The sequence below is a fragment of the Conger conger genome, chromosome 9 (assembly GCF_963514075.1).
Source record: "Conger conger chromosome 9, fConCon1.1, whole genome shotgun sequence".
Taxonomy (NCBI): Eukaryota; Metazoa; Chordata; class Actinopteri; order Anguilliformes; family Congridae; genus Conger; species Conger conger.
Window position 1 is genome coordinate 42949631 of NC_083768.1, and position 17432 is coordinate 42967062.

The 17432-nt window shown below is 47.0% G+C and overlaps 2 protein-coding genes across 4 annotated transcripts in view; both read right to left on the bottom strand.

The window, feature by feature from the left end:
- Nucleotides 1-3655: 3655 nt before the first annotated feature.
- On the bottom strand, nucleotides 3656-5448 carry LOC133137404 (dolichol-phosphate mannosyltransferase subunit 3-like). 2 transcript variants are annotated; one of them, XM_061255664.1, is made up of 2 exons: nucleotides 5372-5448; nucleotides 3656-4951 (listed from the first exon to the last, which is right to left on the bottom strand). In XM_061255664.1, the coding sequence occupies exon 2, from the start codon at nucleotides 4919-4921 to the stop codon at nucleotides 4643-4645; it is 279 nt and encodes a 92-aa protein (XP_061111648.1). In that variant the 5' UTR covers nucleotides 4922-4951; nucleotides 5372-5448; the 3' UTR covers nucleotides 3656-4642. The 2 variants fall into 2 exon arrangements, with proteins under 2 accessions (XP_061111648.1, XP_061111649.1); XM_061255665.1 differs by lacking the exon at nucleotides 5372-5448 and adding an exon at nucleotides 5169-5365.
- Nucleotides 5449-11061: 5613 nt separating this feature from the next.
- LOC133137316 (tripartite motif-containing protein 46-like) overlaps nucleotides 11062-17432 on the bottom strand; it is a 17949-nt gene continuing 11578 nt past the window's right edge. For both annotated transcript variants that reach the window (XM_061255516.1, XM_061255515.1), the window contains exons 9-12: nucleotides 16913-17233; nucleotides 14331-14560; nucleotides 12838-12905; nucleotides 11062-12576 (exon numbers count right to left, since the gene is read on the bottom strand). In XM_061255516.1, coding sequence (XP_061111500.1) covers nucleotides 12144-12576; nucleotides 12838-12905; nucleotides 14331-14560; nucleotides 16913-17233 — 1052 coding nt within the window. In that variant the 3' untranslated portion in view covers nucleotides 11062-12143. The remainder of the gene's footprint in view (nucleotides 12577-12837; nucleotides 12906-14330; nucleotides 14561-16912; nucleotides 17234-17432) is intronic.

The window sequence follows — 17432 nt, forward strand, 5'->3', positions numbered from 1 at the left end:
CATGCACACACACTCACACACACACCAACATGCATGCACACACACACACACACATGCACGCACACACACACACACACACTCTCTCTCTAAGGCTCCTTGCATTCGCATGGCCCAGTTAAGCAGGCAGCCGTCAGGCCCGCTGCCATGGCGATGCACCGTAGGCCTACAGCTGTGCTTCCCGCACCAAGCCGTCGCCCTGGAAACGCTCTGGGCTGTCCTGAGACACACAAAGTACAATACCTCTGTGTTAATAAAGAATGGAGAAAAACGAAGAGGACGGCGAAGCAGGAAACCGGGTCAAAGCGATGCCTCGTTTCTGGGCTAAACACGCTCCTCAGAGACGCGGCGGACCGCGGGAGTGGAGAGGCGGGGCCATGCAGCGCGGGGGTTTTTGTTTTTGAGGTAAATGAGTAACCGCCGTCCCTCCCGACGGGCGCAGCCGTGGAGGAGCCCCGGGAGGAGACAGCGAGGAGGAGGAGGAGGAGGAAAGGCTGGTTTTGTTAGCGCTCCGTATCTACGCCCGCTCCCCAGAGCGCTAAGCCCGTCGTCAGGGAAGGACAGCCGTCGGTCGCTGTCACCGCCGTGTGGAGCCGCTTGTACAGGGCCTGTCTCACCTCACCGCCGTGTGGAGCCGCTTGTACAGGGCCTGTCTCACCTCACCGCCGTGTGGAGCTGCTGGTACAGGGCCTGTCTCACCTCACAGCCGTGTGGAGCCGCTTGTACAGGGCCTGTCTCACCTCACAGCCGTGTGGAGCTGCTTGTACAGGGCCTGTCTCACCTCACAGCCGTGTGGAGCTGCTTGTACAGGGCCTGTCTCACCTCACAGCCGTGTGGAGCCGCTTGTACAGGGCCTGTCTCACCTCACAGCCGTGTGGAGCCGCTTGTACAGCGCCTGTCTCACCTCACAGCCGTGTGGAGCTGCTTGTACAGGGCCTGTCTCACCTCACCGCCGTGCGGAGCTGCTTGTACAGGGCCTGTCTCACCTCACCGCCGTACGGAGCTGCTTGTACAGGGCCTGTCTCACCTCACCGCCGTGCGGAGCTGCTTGTACAGGGCCTGTCTCACCTCACAGCCGTGTGGAGCTGCTTGTACAGCGCCTGTGTCACCGCCGTGTGGAGCCGCTTGTACCTCGCCTGGCTCACCGCCAGCGCGGCCGAGACAGGGTGTGACCGACCCGCCCCGCTGTCTGTCTCCACGCCGCTCATCCCTCTCTTCCTGTCTTTCTTTCGCTTCCTGACCGTCTCTCCCTCCTGGAGACGGCCGGCCTGCGCGTCGACCCGTCGGCCTTCTCCCCCCTCCTCCCCCCCCGGGCCTGTCGTCTCTTCCTGTTATTGTGTCTCTGCCCCGCGCTACAAACACAAACCCTGTCACCTCTCCCCCCCTTTCCAAACACGGGGGTGTCAATTTCAGACCCTCGCAAAAGGCCTTACTGTCGCTGGTCTCACACTGTGTGTACACTGTCATCGTGTGCATGAATATTCCCACCTGCCTATCACCGCAGCTCAATCACATCTCCCCCCCCTCCGTTAATGTAGGCCGACAACCACAGCTCCATTTAGCTCCGTGTATACACTGCATCCATTAGCGGGCTCACCAGTCTGTTAAGACCCTGCTGAGTTCATTTGCAATGCACATCCTATTTGTGCATTGTACATCTGCTAATGTACTCTGTAATCTATACGCAGCATGCATTCCGCACGCATTAGCACGCTCATCTCTGTCAGCGCATGTGTCCACATACACGGGGCGCATTAGCGCTCCCGCCTCTCAGCGTTAACCCTTTGAAGTGCATTCCTTTATCTGAATGTTTTTAGTTTTTTTTTTTCAAATCGATGTTCTAGAACTCAATTGCTTTCAATTGACAGCAGCGATTGTTGCATCAGCATTAGAATGTTCAGTAAAGAAAAGAACATTCTTAGAATGTTCAGTATCTCAGAATATTCAGTAAAGAACATTCTAATCACATATTTGTGATGTCACGCATTAAAGTGTTGAGTTCTGTTGCTACAGTGCGGAGAGAGAATCCGAGTCTAACTGACGGCCTTGTGCAGACAGCGGGCGGCGCTAACGGCTAACCGCTAACGGCTAACCGCTCCTCGTCTAAGGTGCTGCGCAGAGGTTTCCGTAGAGACTTTCTCCCACTCCTCCGGTCATATCCCAGCCATGCACCCCCTGGCCCCGCACTGACCCTGGCTCCAAACCCATGTCTTAGCCTCAGGGAGGAATGCACACTGATAAAAAGAGGGTTTACCAAAGATGGAGGAGGACAGACGACTGGCTAAAATATGTGAGAGTCATACGCACATTAAACAATCTGCAGAGCGAAAGGGTTTGGGTTCCATTTAAATAATTTGTGGGAGCACTAAATTCCATTAATGGGGTGCCTGGATGAGATTACACATTAAACATCTTACGCTGCGCGCCGTGTTCTCTGTTGCACTCGGATGATTCTGCCAACACTCTGTTACCGTTCAAGCCCATGTGTTATGACAGAGGGAGGATGTTTTCTGTGATGCCCGAACCCCCACGCCCGCCACCCCTAATGTACACAACCGTTCTAATACAAACACAAAACACAAGTTATAAAATCATTCCTCTTCCTGAGGTCTGCGCCAGTCAACTGGGGAGAGTCCTCAAAGGCACCGTGTACGTCCATAGATGCGCACGGCATAGGGATCGACTGAGGTCGCACACAAAGGATTGTGATCCAGGCAATCACGCGCCCTGAAGATCTGTGGACATGCTCTAAATGAAGGCCGAAGCACAGGCACAATCGCCTGGCTCAGACCTGGGTAAAATACATCAACTTTTCTGCGCTCGATTGATCTTGCCTGGCGCAATTGAGTCAACCAAGATTCAATTCAAGATGGGTTGTGCACTTTGATTTTCAAAGTATTTCATAGGTTCTAATACACCAGACAAGCTCAGTGAAACTTTTTATTTCAGTTTTATTTCAGTAATCCTCTAAGCCACTGGTTGCTACACTTTTAATGCCCAAAAGACAGTAATTGGGAAATAAAAATGGAAACAAAATAATAGTTTTTTTAACTCAGTGCTTATAAAAAAACTAAAAAAACATATGGCCAGATAAATAATTAGTACATTTGTAACGTACACCAACACAATTGCATGCAGGCCATAATTAGTGCAGTGCATGTATCATGCTTGACTGTGAATTCCATTAGAAAGAGTATTATATATAGGCCTAGTACTTTATTTTTGTCACTGGTTCAATGCGACCATATCCCTCCCCCTAGTTTGAGTACACAGCTCGAAGCTGTAAGAGTCACACCTAACATACATACATTCAGTGGGGTCCAAACGTCTGTGACCGCAAGTGAAAATGCTTCTATTTTGCAATATTTTCCAATTTAATAAAAAACTTTTCCATTACTAATTATATTATTAGTAATGGAATACCCCCCCTCCAGATTTTCAATGTGGTTTCAGATTTTGGTCCCCACTGTAGTTGTATGGAGAGGTGGCCAGTGAGCAAAAGAAGGATGGCAGGATGTTAACATCTCTCTGTATTTATACTGAACCTGTCTGTCATGATAACCTTTTAGCGAGCCATTTATTTAGACTTCACTGCATTCGTATGCTGCCCAAAGTGAAACACGCTTTGTCTCATTTCAGTAAGGACTATTCATGAAAGTTTCCAAGTTTAAAAAAAAGTTTATTTCTAAAAAAAGCATTATAATAAACAGACTTTATATAATCCAATTGATACACAAACGATCTAGTACCATAAACAGCAAATAACTACGTGAAATGCTGCTGAAAAGTCAGCTGTAAAGTTGGTGACTTTGATAATGAAAAACATACACTCAGTGACCACTTTATTAGATATTCAGTGCCCTCCATAAAGTTCTGAATGAAGACCCATCATTTGTGCCTCTACTCCACAATTTGAGATTTCTAATAAAATAATAACATGTGGTTAAAGTGCACGTTGCCAGATTTTAATAAAGGGTATTTTTATACATTTTGGTTTCACCATGTTTCAATTACAGCAGTGCGTATACACAGTCCTCCCATTTCAGGACACCATAATGTTTGGGACACAACAACGTTAGGCAATGAAAGTAGTCATGTTTAGTATTGTGTTACATAGCCTTTGTATGCCATGTATTCCATGTAACGCAAAACTGTATCTTATCTTTAGGTTGCCCAACAAGCAATACTAAAACTCTTTACATTTGAATGGATACAGGACTTGGAAGCATTATCCTGTTAAGGGGGGGGGGGTCCGATGGTCATCACTGTCGAGTAATAGATTTTCTGGACTGGGACTGTTCATTGGCTGTTCCAGGTTTCAGACAGTTGCTAATTGGACGGAAGCTGCAAACTATGGATCCCCAGAACCAGAATTACACACCAATGAAATAACTAACTAACCCAGCCCCACCCTGTCTCCCTGACAAAAAATACCTGTTTGAAACCAACACCACCCTGCCACAGGTACAAACAACATTTCATTATGATACATGTGATGAGTTCAACAAGTGAACCATACACAATCACAGTATTTCACAGACCTCGATCAGGCTTGCAGCTTCCTTGCACAATTAGACATGGTCACACTGTCCAACACCAAGCTGAAACCAGGCTGTCAGAGAGGGGAAAGAGACCCCACTTTGGATCAGAATTTCAATCCTTTTTTCTGAAGGTCGAGTTTAGCCTCCTGGATCTGAGACTGGAGTTCCTTGGCCGCCTCCTGGCAGTCATTAAAGGTTGCCACTCTGTATCCGACGGTCGCCAGGGAGTAGCACCCGAACACCACCAGGAGATACACAGGCATGGGCCAGACCACCTGCCTGTACGCTTGGGGCAACTTCAGGTTCAGCAGGTCCAGGGCCAGGAGCGCCCAGGCGAGCCCAACCACCGAGACGCCGAGCAGCCACTGCAGAAGCTTAGTCATGACGACGGGAGCACAGGAGACGGTGGAAAGCTGGAGGATTTTGAATTAAAATAATGAGAAGGCAGAAATAATAATTTCGTTACCCTAACGCGACTGAAGCACAGAGATTCGTAAGCCAAATGCAAACACTGCATGCATACACAAAAATAATTCCCATAATTCAGACAAATGGCCACACAAATGGCGATGGAAACGCCGATGACACTGTTCTAACAGACGTGCTCATCAAAACTAAAGATTAACGTACTCAAAGCTGCAAGTAACCTATCCGCCTCGCTGTGTTCTCACTGCTGTCAAATGACTGATTTTGAATATGGAGAGTAATAAATACCAAATCACATGTACAGTTCAAACGATTGCGGTTAAATTCAACAGTCCGCCATATCGCGAGTCAAAAATACATAATTTGTTGGCAGTAATATCGTATTCCTAAATTAAGTTAAATGTTACCTCTTAACAGCCAGCTCACCGCTTATGAAGTCGAGCGCAATAATATGACGTCACGGGATTACGATGAATTGTGGGACGTGTGGTCTTTTCCAGAAAACTTTGCGATGGGGAATTCTAGGAATGTTGCAATTCGCTTCGATTGAAATTTCTCACTTCCTGGCTCGTAATAAAAAATAATAATAATGAAAAAAACTTCCTGGCTCGTAATATACATAAATTATTTTAAAGTCATACGTTTAATATTTGAAAACGAAATAGCTGAATGTACAGAAATACTATAGTAGGTGTGTTATATCTAAACGCTGGGACAAAATAAAGTATTTGAGCCATCAAAGAATTGGCTGTACGTTCTGAGCACGCAGTAAGGACAATACTTCCAAAGGCGCTAGGAATTATAACATCCGGTCAACCTTGAGCATTAGCCTGTGTATTCCGTAGGCACACTTCAGCCGAACAGAGAGGTAGAGAGTAGAAATATAAACACCATTCACCCAGAAATGTGTCGTTATTCTTAGTGCCTTGCTGTTTATATTAGACGCGAAACTGAATAAATGTCCCTGGGGTGTGTGTGTCATATTATATAAATGGTGTTTGGAACAGATTGGTTCTTGTTCACATTAATTGTGTGTGTGTGTGTGTGTGTGTGTGTGTGCGGGCGTATGTGTGAAAGAGACAGAGAATAGAGTTTGTGTCTGGATGTACATGCGCTTGTTTATTTACCTGTATGTATTACCATACCATTATATTTCTGCGTACTGTACAATTCTATGTTTAACATTTGTGACAGAGCTATTGTGTGTATGTGTGTGCTTGTTTGCTGTGTGTGTATGGCATTCGTTCATGTGTGTCTGTGTGTGTGCACGTGCCTGTGTATGTGAGTATAACTCTGTGTCTGTTGGTATGTGTGTAGCACCGTGCTTGTGTGTGTGTGTGTGTGCGCGCGCGTGCCTGTGTGTGTATAACTCTGTGTGTGTTGGTATGTGTGTAACACCATGCTCGTGTGTGTGTGTGTGTGTGTGTGTGTATGTGTGTGTGTGTGTGTGTGTGAGCAACACCGTGCGTGCGTAAGGCTCAGTGGGAACTGAAATCCCAGCACTTCTCAGCCTAGCTCTCTGCCAACTAAATGTTCCAGCACTCAGGAAACCTGCAGCACTACAGAGCAGCCGAAACAACTACCCCAGGAAGAGGCAGAGATGGAGGGAGCCCAGATATGGGAGGGGTGGGAGTGAGAACAGGGACACTGCAGGTGCGAGTTCAGCTTTCAAGATGGACTCAATCAAACACTCATTCCAGATGCTAACAGAAGGAATGTAGATATATGCACAGAAAGAGCGAGAGAGGGAGAGAGAGAGTGAGAGAGAGAATGTGAGAGAGTGTGTGAGGGAGAGAGAGAGGGTGAGGGTGTGTGAGTGTGTGAGAGGGAGAGAGACAGAGAGAGAGGGAGGGAGAGAGTCAGAGAGGGAGCGAGACAGAGAGAGAGAGGGAGGGAGAGAGAGGAATGCTTGTACTTGCTAGCACCAACACAATAACTGTGCTTACAGTGTATTAACATTCCAGTACGAGACAGAGACGAGGGGGTTAAACAGTCTAAACAGACTGGGGGAGATGTAGACAGGGGTTAGTGTGGGCTGGGGAGGCCTGTGTGTGCGTGTGTGTGTGTGTGAGTACAGTCGTCACGGTAACAATAGAGGTCTGATCACAAACAGGATCCCTCTGTTTCCTGCGTCAGAAGCCAGAAGTCTTTAACACACACACACACACACACACACACACACTATACTATTACTCATGCAGTTCATACTCACACACATGCACACACTTTACACTGACTGAACACCCCCCACCATCAACACACACACACACACACGCACACACACACACTTAACTGACACTATACCCCAACACATACACGCAGTACATGAGCAGCTGCAAACACACACACACACACACACACACACACACACACACACACACAGCTAATGAACCCAAACAGTGTTAGTATATCAAGCAGTGTGCTGTGTGCAGTGTGATACAGAGGGCCTGTGAGCTGTGTGTGTACAGCAGAGATGGGAACTCTCAGGCTTTTGGTGTGAGACACACACTAACAGGCTCCATCCGATGCTGTCGCGCCACCCAAACACATCTCACGGCAAATAAAAAGACCGCAACTAAAAACAAAGCCGCTCCCCGATCCCTGATTAAACAGTTTATCTGTCAGCTCGCAGGACAAAGACAATTGTTTCAGCATGGAGAGCTGATGTTTGTTGACAGCCCCTAACCCGAAAGTTGGCAGCCTAGGCATACTGTCTGTTACTGTCTGTATATTGCGTCGGTGGGTGTGGACCTTTGTATTACAAAGAACTGCGTGACTGTGTGTGCAGTCTGATGCAGTGGTCTGGTGTGTCGCACTTAGTGATGAGTGTGAATTGAGACCTTTGTTAACGGTGTGTGTGTGCAGTGTGTGTATGTGTGTGTATGTATATGTGTGTGCGTGTGCTTGCGTGTGTGTATGTACATGTGTGTGCGTGCGCTTCTGTGTGTATGTATATGTGTGTGCGTGCGCTTGTGTACATGTGTGTGTGTGTGTGTGTGTGCACTTGCGTGTGTGTATGTATATGTGTGTGGGTGCACTTGTGTACGTGTGTATGTGTGTGTGCACTTGTGTGTGTGTATGTATATGTGTGTGCGTGCGCTTGTGTAGGAGTGTGTGTGTGTGTGTGTGTATTGCTGAGCGCGGTGTTGCGGAGCAGCTGTGTGTACTGATTTGGGCTGCAGCCTGTGCTCTCTGCTATAAGTAAAAACACACCTGTTCCAGCTGCTGTTCACGGGAGGGAGAGAGTGAGAGCACTGAGCGAGAGAGGGAGAGAGGGAGAGGGAGAGAATGCGCGTCCCTCTTCTTCTTTCCTGACAGGTCACTCCACCTCTCTGTTCATCCTTTCTTCCTTCATCCCTCTTTTCTTTCTAATCTGGCTCATTGTCCTGTAGCTGTTCTTATCTTTCATAATTATCCTGCTTTTTTCCTGATTGTGTGATTTTTTCTCTTTTTCCCATTAGAGAAAATGACCACTGAAGCCACCAAGACACAGAAATGTTCCCCTACCTGTCAATATGTGAAGCTAAATCGCACGTTCGTTGCTCATTACCCCTAGCACTGATATTTTAGCTAATTGGGCTCCTGTGTACTGACCTGACTTCAGACCATATTGAGCTGGGTGAGACCACACCACTTCCTTTGGCCCTCTCTCTTTTGTATTAGATGCCGTATTGTGTATTGATTTAAATGTGGTGAACTGGGTCGGTTTAATGAACTGAGTCAAACTGGCCTGTGCTTCATTGATATTGGTGTTGCTGCTTTAGAACATACAGACTAGGGAGTATCCTGTTGACGGGGGAGCGAATCAATACTGCATCAAATAGGACACTACTATGTCGCTGCAGTATAAATAGTACATGCTTTGTAGTTGAAGTTGAAGGGACTGTTGGTCGTTCAAATCCAGCTGCTGCTGACCCCAGAGATATCTGACCTGTGGACTCCCGTCTCCCTCCAGCACCTGCTGACCTTTCACCCTTGACCCTTGAAGGGAGAGTGAGGGGTCAAGTGTTGACTCAGTTACGCGAGGGATTAAAGGTCACAGACTATAGTTGGCCAGGCGGTGTTTTCTCTTTTTGTAGTCCAACTGTTTTGATCCTCTCCCATTTCTTTTGCTCTCCCCTCTCCCTCCCACTTATTCAGCCTTTTCCATTTTCTTGTACCTTTTATCACTGTTTTTGTACACCCCGTGTTGATACTTGATCTTGCCGTCACTCTTGGTCGCCGGACTAACCGCGTTTAAAACACTGTTGTCTACTTCAACAACTTCAACTAGAAAAGGCTGCGTTAGGAAATACCAACAGTCTTCGCGATTTATTACTGAAAAGAAATCACCTGATGACATATTTTCATATTACAGGACGCGTACATCATCCCCATGACAATAGCTAGCATGAAACAGATACTGCTGACAATATCATAGCTGATAAATCATGCTCTGCAATGGAAACAAAACGAGCCTGACAGTTTTTGAATTATTGGCAAACGTACTGGGTTACGTCTTCAATCACACGACTACTTTGGTTTCACCGTAAAAAATTAGGCTGAATGTGCCGGTTCTGCTACTTTAGCCCGAGGCGTTTTGACACCTGTAATAACTGTATTCAGAAAGTACGATGCGTAAAGACGTACAGTAGTACTCCACGTTAAGGTACTCCACTAGTCAAAGCAGAGCCACAACCGAGGAAAGTTGCCACCAAGTGGCCATTTTATGAACTACAGCTAACTACAGAGAGAGCCGGAGAAAGTGATCGAGTGACACAGATGGTAACATTGCCCCCCGCTGCCAGAAAAAGAGTACAACAATCTATCTTGAACGTCAGAGTAGAAGAACATTGCTCCCAACTCCTGCATCTTTTTCCTTGAGTCTTTCTCTTCGTTTTTACTCCTTCCATACACAACCGGGATTGAGAACTGGCAATGCTAATTATGATAAATACTCTCTCCCAGAATTATTAGTCCAACTGGATTACATTAATGGAGTCAAATGATATATATATATATTTAAAGCAATAATACATATTTACAGAGGGTAGATTGAGGAAAATTACTACTTTGTGTGTTTCCTATCGTTCGTAAAACACATCTCGATTGTTCTTGAATAAATCCGGTGTGTTTTTAAATATCTGAAACATGCCTCTGTGTATGTTAATAATGAGCAATTCTACTGCTAAAGAGGGCATTCACTGACAGTGAAGATGCAACAAAATGCATCAAAGTAGAATATGTTACAATCTGCATGACTACCATTGCAAATAATAGCAATTTCTGCGACTTCCATAAAGCTTGTTTAGACTGAAATAATAACGTATTTTATATGTATTTAGGACAATTACCATTTCCAACTGCAGTTGAGGCCACCGCAGATCTTTCCCGAGCGTAAGCATAGCCTACCAGTGGATCCTGAGACCGTGTAGCGCTGCCACATGCTGGTGAAATAGAGGTATTGTAGAAAAAAGTACAGAAGGCTGAATTTTCTCTCGAGTATTCTGGATTGATGCTCGGTGGCTGGATGCCTGCAACCCTGTGTGTTTGGCTAATGTCCTTTCAAATAACACTTGAAATACTTGAAATACTGTGTACAGAATTGCCGTTTTGTATTTAACCAGAAAAGCAAAAAACAACCATACTGTGCATCTTCACACTGAGGTAGGACAATGTGCATTAGTAAATTAAATGTGTTTTACTTCCACAGAAGGTCCCAAGGTAGTAGTGAATGAACCGCGAGCACTAACCTAACCTTAAGGCTATGGGTTGAAATCCCAGGGGGAAAAAAAGCCCATTTATTTTAAATACAGTACTGTGTCTTGTTGGAAAATTAATGTTTTTCACATTTGCTCTTTTCTACTGACACACTAATGCACACAAAATATAAATATCTTAGACCAAATGTATATTTCAAATAATCTAGGGTGCCTAAGACTTTTGCACACAGTACTGTAGTTTAATCTCCGTAGCATAATATCCGGTAAAATCCAATGACGCGTAATCAATCGAGTTGACTCTAAAGACCGATGTGTGCCAAACAGACAACGCGCACCAGAGTATGTTACACGCAGAGACAAACACCTCAGGGACAAGTTAGGGAGCTCTCGGCTTATTTGTCATTTATTTTTCCTTTAATTTTAAGGTTTACAGTGTCTAAATGAATACCCAAAAAAAGCTACATTCTAAAGTCATTCCTGTCACTGGTTTATATAACAAAACCAATTCCATTTCTTCTTCATGTATTTATTATTATTACAATTAGTAGTAGCAATAGTAGCAGTAATAATAATAATAATAATAATAATAATAATAATAATAATAATAATAGCTGTAAGGGTTAAAACTGTCTGGGGCATTCAGATTTTTTACTTCAGTTCCTTTCACACACACACACACACACACACACACACACACAGTAAAAGGCAAAGCTCACCTGGAACAGGTTCATTGGTATCTGATTAAAAGTACACAACTGAAGTAATATTTTTCCTCATCCCAAATCTCAAGTAATAATAATAATAATAATCATAAAATAAGAATAATAATAATAGTGAACATGAACACAATTGTCATAATAGGAAAAGACGTCCATTTGCATATGATTGTAAAGGCTGTATAATCCCTGTATTATCGTCAACAGTCTGAATACTTCAGTGAAATTAATGAACGGTTAATCTGTACAAAATACAAGTGTGAGATGCAGACGCTGTCTTTCTTGTGTGAAACATAATGGAGGCAAGCGCTTTAGTCTAAAAACGAGGATCGTCTGTTCTCCTTTCCGTGCAGCTGAGTACAAAACGGCTCTAGTGGAACAGGCTTAAGTAGAACAATAGAGTAATAAAGGAATTAAAATTTCCTTGGTTTTGCAGTCTTGCACTTATACAGATAAACTCCATACTTAGCCAGACTATATTGTTTATATTGAGTCATTCTCAGTTTAAATATACAGTATTCGCATAAATATGATTGGCATCTGCCAACCTAAGCTATAGTCTTACTGAAAATGAAAAATATGAACAAAAATATTACAAAATAAATAACAATTCCCTAAATTTCCTAAATTGATTTTATAAAAAGCAAACTATTCCTTATTGACAAAGTAAAAAAACAACTCAGGCGATTGATATTTACATGTTGCTCTGATAATGAAAATAGGCTAACGAACATTTCATTCGGTTATTCAGATCTCTCCTTTCAGTTGTTCATATTGCTGCCACGCGATTGGATGGTGACCCTTCTGGGCGGGGCCAGCTCCGCGTTCCGATTGGCCACGGGCTCCTGCAGCTGCAGCGCCCCTCCGCCAATGAAACAGAAGGCCGGACAGACGGGGGCGGAGCAGTCCACGGGCCCCTCCCACAGGGGCCGGAGAGAGTGGGCGTCGTAGAACGTGACTCGCCCTTTCTCCACGTCCAGGCAGACCCCCAGCCGGGGGGGCAGGGGGACGGCGAGCCCCGGGGGCGAGGGGGGGCCGTCGTCGAGGCCGACGGGGTCGCCGGGGCAGCAGGCGGCGGAGTTCACCGTCTGCGGCAGGAAGACTTTGCCCATGCCCACCGTCAGGAAGGCGAAGGGGGGCGGGAACTCCAGGGCTTCCTCGGCCACGCTGTCGTGGCCGCTGTCGGGGTCGTAGCTGGGAGGGAGGGGGAGCGGAGGAGGAGAGAGGAACGAGGGATGAGAAGGGATGGAGGCAGAGGGTGCGTCCCAATCCTGTAAAATGTATGTAATGTGGGAAACGAAGATACATTTTTGCATTCTCTCTCTCTACCTCCCCCCTCTCCTTCCCTCTCTCTCTTTCCCTCTCCCTCTCTCCCTCTCTCTCCCTCTCTTCTCTCTCCCCCTCTCTCTCCTTCCCTCTCCCTCCCCTCTCCTCCCCCCTTTCTCTCTCTCTCACCGGGGGCTCGGCATATCCTGAGGCAGGTGAAACCACTCCTGCAGTCGAGATTCCAGACCCACTCCCACCTGCAGAGAGAGAGAGAGGGAATATATATCCAGTTTGTATGTCATGGCAATAAAGCTAATTTGAATTGAATAAAGAGAAAAGTGCTTAACCCCTTCTGTAGCACCCCCATTGTTCAACAGAAACCCAAAACAAAATGGTTACTATTCTTCAACCATTTTGACTACATACGGCAGGGATGAGCAAGGCAGGTTTCTGGATTTAATACCAACTTCTGCTCTTAATTATTTATTAGGCCCAATCATTTATAGCCACATTCTGTGATATAAACAGCAGCTGATAAATGCTCTTCTCTCATTTTATTGTGGTGTAACTTATTCATGGTGCATCTGGCAATTAGTTTAGTGAGCCAGGGTAACCAGTGGCAGCAGAATCCTGCATACGGACCGGCCCTCTAGGACTGGAGTTAATCCTGCATACGGACCGGCCCTCTAGGACTGGAGTTAATCCTGCATACGGACCGGCCCTCCAGGACTGGAGTTAAACCTGCATACGGACCAGCCCTCTAGGACTGGAGTTAATCCTGCATACGGACCGGCCCTCTAGGACTGGAGTTAAACCTGCATACGGACCGGCCCTCTAGGACTGGAGTTAATCCTGCATACGGACCGGCCCTCTAGGACTGGAGTTAAACCTGCATACGGACCGGCCCTCTAGGACTGGAGTTAATCCTGCATACACACCGGCCCTCCAGGACTGGAGTTAAACCTGCATACACACCGGCCCTCTAGGACTGGAGTTAAACCTGCATACACACCGGCCCTCTAGGACTGGAGTTAAACCTGCATACACACCGGCCCTCCAGGACTGGAGTTAAACCTGCATACACACCGGCCCTCTAGGACTGGAGTTAAACCTGCATACACACCGGCCCTCTAGGACTGGAGTTAAACCTGCATACACACCGGCCCTCCAGGACTGGAGTTACCCATCCCTGACATAAGGCATAATCCTGTTCTCTTCTGAAAGGTTTGTTTTCCAGGAGTCAGTATCACTATGAAATATTACTGAAACAAATTAACAGAAGCATGAACGCAGTGGAAGTGGACGTTTTTTTTCTCAACTGAATGATTTTGAGTGAAATCAGATGCTTGTGACTGTGTCTGGTGCGCCTAGAAACACAATGGAGCCACAACCACAATGCAGGACAGACCTTTTTTTATTTGATGCATTCTGCATAGTTTTTTCTACGCTATGTCTAGGTGCCCTGTGCTGTGGAGTCAAAGCTGTTTTCACTGTCCTCTGAGACTCAAACAGTCACTCAGACTCAGAAGCTATTTCTTCCAAATGCAGTGTCTTCTGTTTGGACTGAGCCATGTCCCATTGCAAGGCATATACAGTACTGGTTTTGGTTGGTGCCCTTATTCCTATTTGACCACCTGTCCCTCTGAAAGGCCCTGTAACCCTCTGACCTCGCGCAGACTTGCCTTGACCAGGTAGGATCCGGGCTCCACTGAGCACGCCCAGTAGTGGCGTCCCTGGGCGAGGGCGACGTCGCCCAGCAGCAGGTCGGAGGTCAGGTGGCAGGAAGTGAGGGCGCGGTCGGCCGCCTGCAGCAGGGACAGGCCCGGGACGCTGCGGGCGAAGCGCTGCTCCTTACTGACCACCAGCCTCTCCGTGTGGAGCGCCCAGCGAGGGTCCAGAGAGAAACTCAGCACTGAGAGAGAGGGAGGGAGGGAGGGGGAGGGGGAGGGGGAGGGAGGGAGGGGGGGAGAGAGGAGGGGAGAGAGAGGGAGGGGGAGAGAGGGAGGGAGGGAGGGGAGAGAGAGGGAGGGAGGGAGGGGGGGAGAGGGAGAGGGAGAGGGGGAGGGAGGGAGGGGGAGGGGAGAGAGGGAGGGGGGGAGAGAGAGGGAGGGGGAGAGAGGGGAGAGAGGGAAAGAGGAGGGGCAGGTGAAGGGTGAGAAAAGAGGGGGAAAGGATGACAGGGAGAGGTGGGATGCAGGTGAGGGTGGGGGAGAGAGGGATGAAAGGGGAAACAGACCCAGGGACAGGGATAAATGTGGGGGGGGGGGGTTTACGGGTGGGGTGAGAGATAGGGATGAGTGTAAAAGAGAGGAAGAAAGGGAGGGAGAGAGAGAGACGGATGGTCGGGCAGGGGGGAGAAGAACAGAGACAGAATGGGTGTGATGTGGCAGGAAAGGAAGGAACGGGAAGAGAGGAAAGGAAGAGCCAAAGGAAGGGAAATTAGGAGAGAAAGGAGAGAGGACCAGGAAGACAGCAAGAACATTCTGGGCAAACACCAGTTGCAATCAGGGCGAAGGTTCTATAGCTCGGAGATAGAGGGCAGTATATCTCCGCAACAGAGACAAGAGGAAAGATTTAAAAGGAGAAAAACAGAAGGATGGGACCACACAAAGGGCAGGGAGTCTTACAGGAGTTCAGTTCTAGGTCATTACTCTTTCCCCAGGTCAAGAGGTCAAGCCGCTGACCAATTTGTTAAGCTCCAGTCATAACAAACAAGCAGAGCTGCCATTAATGCATTACCCCTGTCAGGAGTGACATCACAAATATCTGATCAGAATGTTCACAACTGAACATTCCAAAGCTGATGTCACAATCACTGCTGGTAATGGAAAGCTCTAGAACATTGAAAAAAATCAAAATTCCAAAAAAGCCTACTCTTCAAAGGGTTAATGGAGAGGGCATGTCTGTTCAGCGGAAGACAAGCAGGCTTCGAGCGAGAGATGGACAGATGGGTGGATGGAGAGAGGGGGCGCGGGGCTTACGGAGTCCTTGTGAGACAGCGAGCGGTGAGCATGGCAGAAGAGAATGAGAAGAAAGAAAGAGATGAGGAGAGGAGGGGGTGAGGTGAAGGACAGGTGAGCTGGGTTGCATTGAGGGGAAAGACAAGAACAGGGAAATGGGAAAATAAAGAGAGGGATGGATGGAGAAATGGGCAGAGAAAGAAAAAGATGAGTTATTACACTGAAGCTGATGGACCTGGGTCAACATTTATGAACTCCATAGGTGCTGGTAAAACCTGAAAACCCTTTTTTTTTTTCTGAGATTATTTTGACTTTTTAATTAAACTTGACTTATTAAAATTGACTTATTACTGCCGAAAACGTATGATCATGAATATTTTCACTCAATATTGGTGAAAATAGATATTTTCTTTTAAAATGGTCAGCAACCTGCTGATGCTGATATTTCACTGGTGTCTAGCGTAGCGTACATTCAAGTCATTTTATTTTATTCAAGTCTGCCATCAAGACAATTTCATTCTCAAGCTTTAACCTCCTAAGACCTGGCGTACACATGCGTGGACTCCACATTTTGGGCTGTACAACCATAATACTTAATTCTTAATTCTTGATCCTTTTAATGATGTCCACATATGTGGACATCATTTTTCTCAAAAACTACATCATGTCAAAAGATGATGCTTAGTTTTTATACTTATCAGGTCCCAATAAGCCCAAATAGCAAAGAGAAATTAAAAATGCATACCAAAAAAGAGTGCGGGTCTTAGGAGGTTAAGGCTAATTTATGCGTCGGCAACAAAGTGCTGTGTGACATGTCCGCAGACAAAATTCTGAATTCAACACTTTTCGTCATGATTGGTTGACTGAAACAAAGACAAAAGGTTACGTGTTTGAATGAAGATGTTTTTTTTACCTGGCTAGCTAGCAAAATGGAGCTGGTTCTCAAAGACTCCAAACTCTCTGACCTATAAATGCAAAACTTTGTTGGACAAAGTTCTGTCAATAAACACTTTTTTGCAAGGCACTTTGTCACCAAAGCAGAAATTAAGCCAGCTGGTAGCTGGTTGACCAGTTCAGACCAGCTCCCAGCTCAACCTAGTTTAGTTGGTGGACCAGTTCAGACCAGCTCCCAGCTCAACCTAGTTTAGTTGGTGGACCAGTTCAGACTAGCTCCCAGCTTGAAGTGGTGCGACCAGCTCTTTTCAAGCTGGTCAAGCCAACACGGCGGGATTTTACAGCAGGATACAGCTCCTACCGCTGCGGCGCGGATCAGAGCACGGTGGGTTTTGGGCGTGGCCCCTCACCTGGCGCGGGGGGCGTGTGGAGGTACACCTCCTCGCTGTACTCTCCGAACCCGGCCCTGTTGCAGCCCCTCACCCGGAGGACGTACACGCAGTTGGTCTCCAGCCTGTCGATCACGGCGCTGGTCCCGGCCACCTCGTCCAGCAGGTGCCACCGCCCGTGGCCCCCGCCCGGCCCCGCCCGGCCCCGGACCCCCGCGCCGCGCCTCCGGAACTCCACGGAGAAGTGCCAGGCGGGGGCGGAGTCCTGCGGCAGCCTCCAGCACAGGAAGAGCTGGTCGTAGGCCACAGTGCGCTGTGTGTCAATCACGGGGGCCAGGGGGGCTGATGGGAAGAGGGCGCAGTCGTGAGAACCTCTGTTTGACTGTTCCAGAACGAGATAGCCACCAAAAAAGTGACACCGGCTCTCCGTAGAACGATCGCTCGCATACAACCGAAACTCTTTTCGGTACTTTTGAAAAGATATTAGATATATCGCCAAAACCCAACACTGTGTACAGCAAGTGTGTACCTGCTGCTTCCT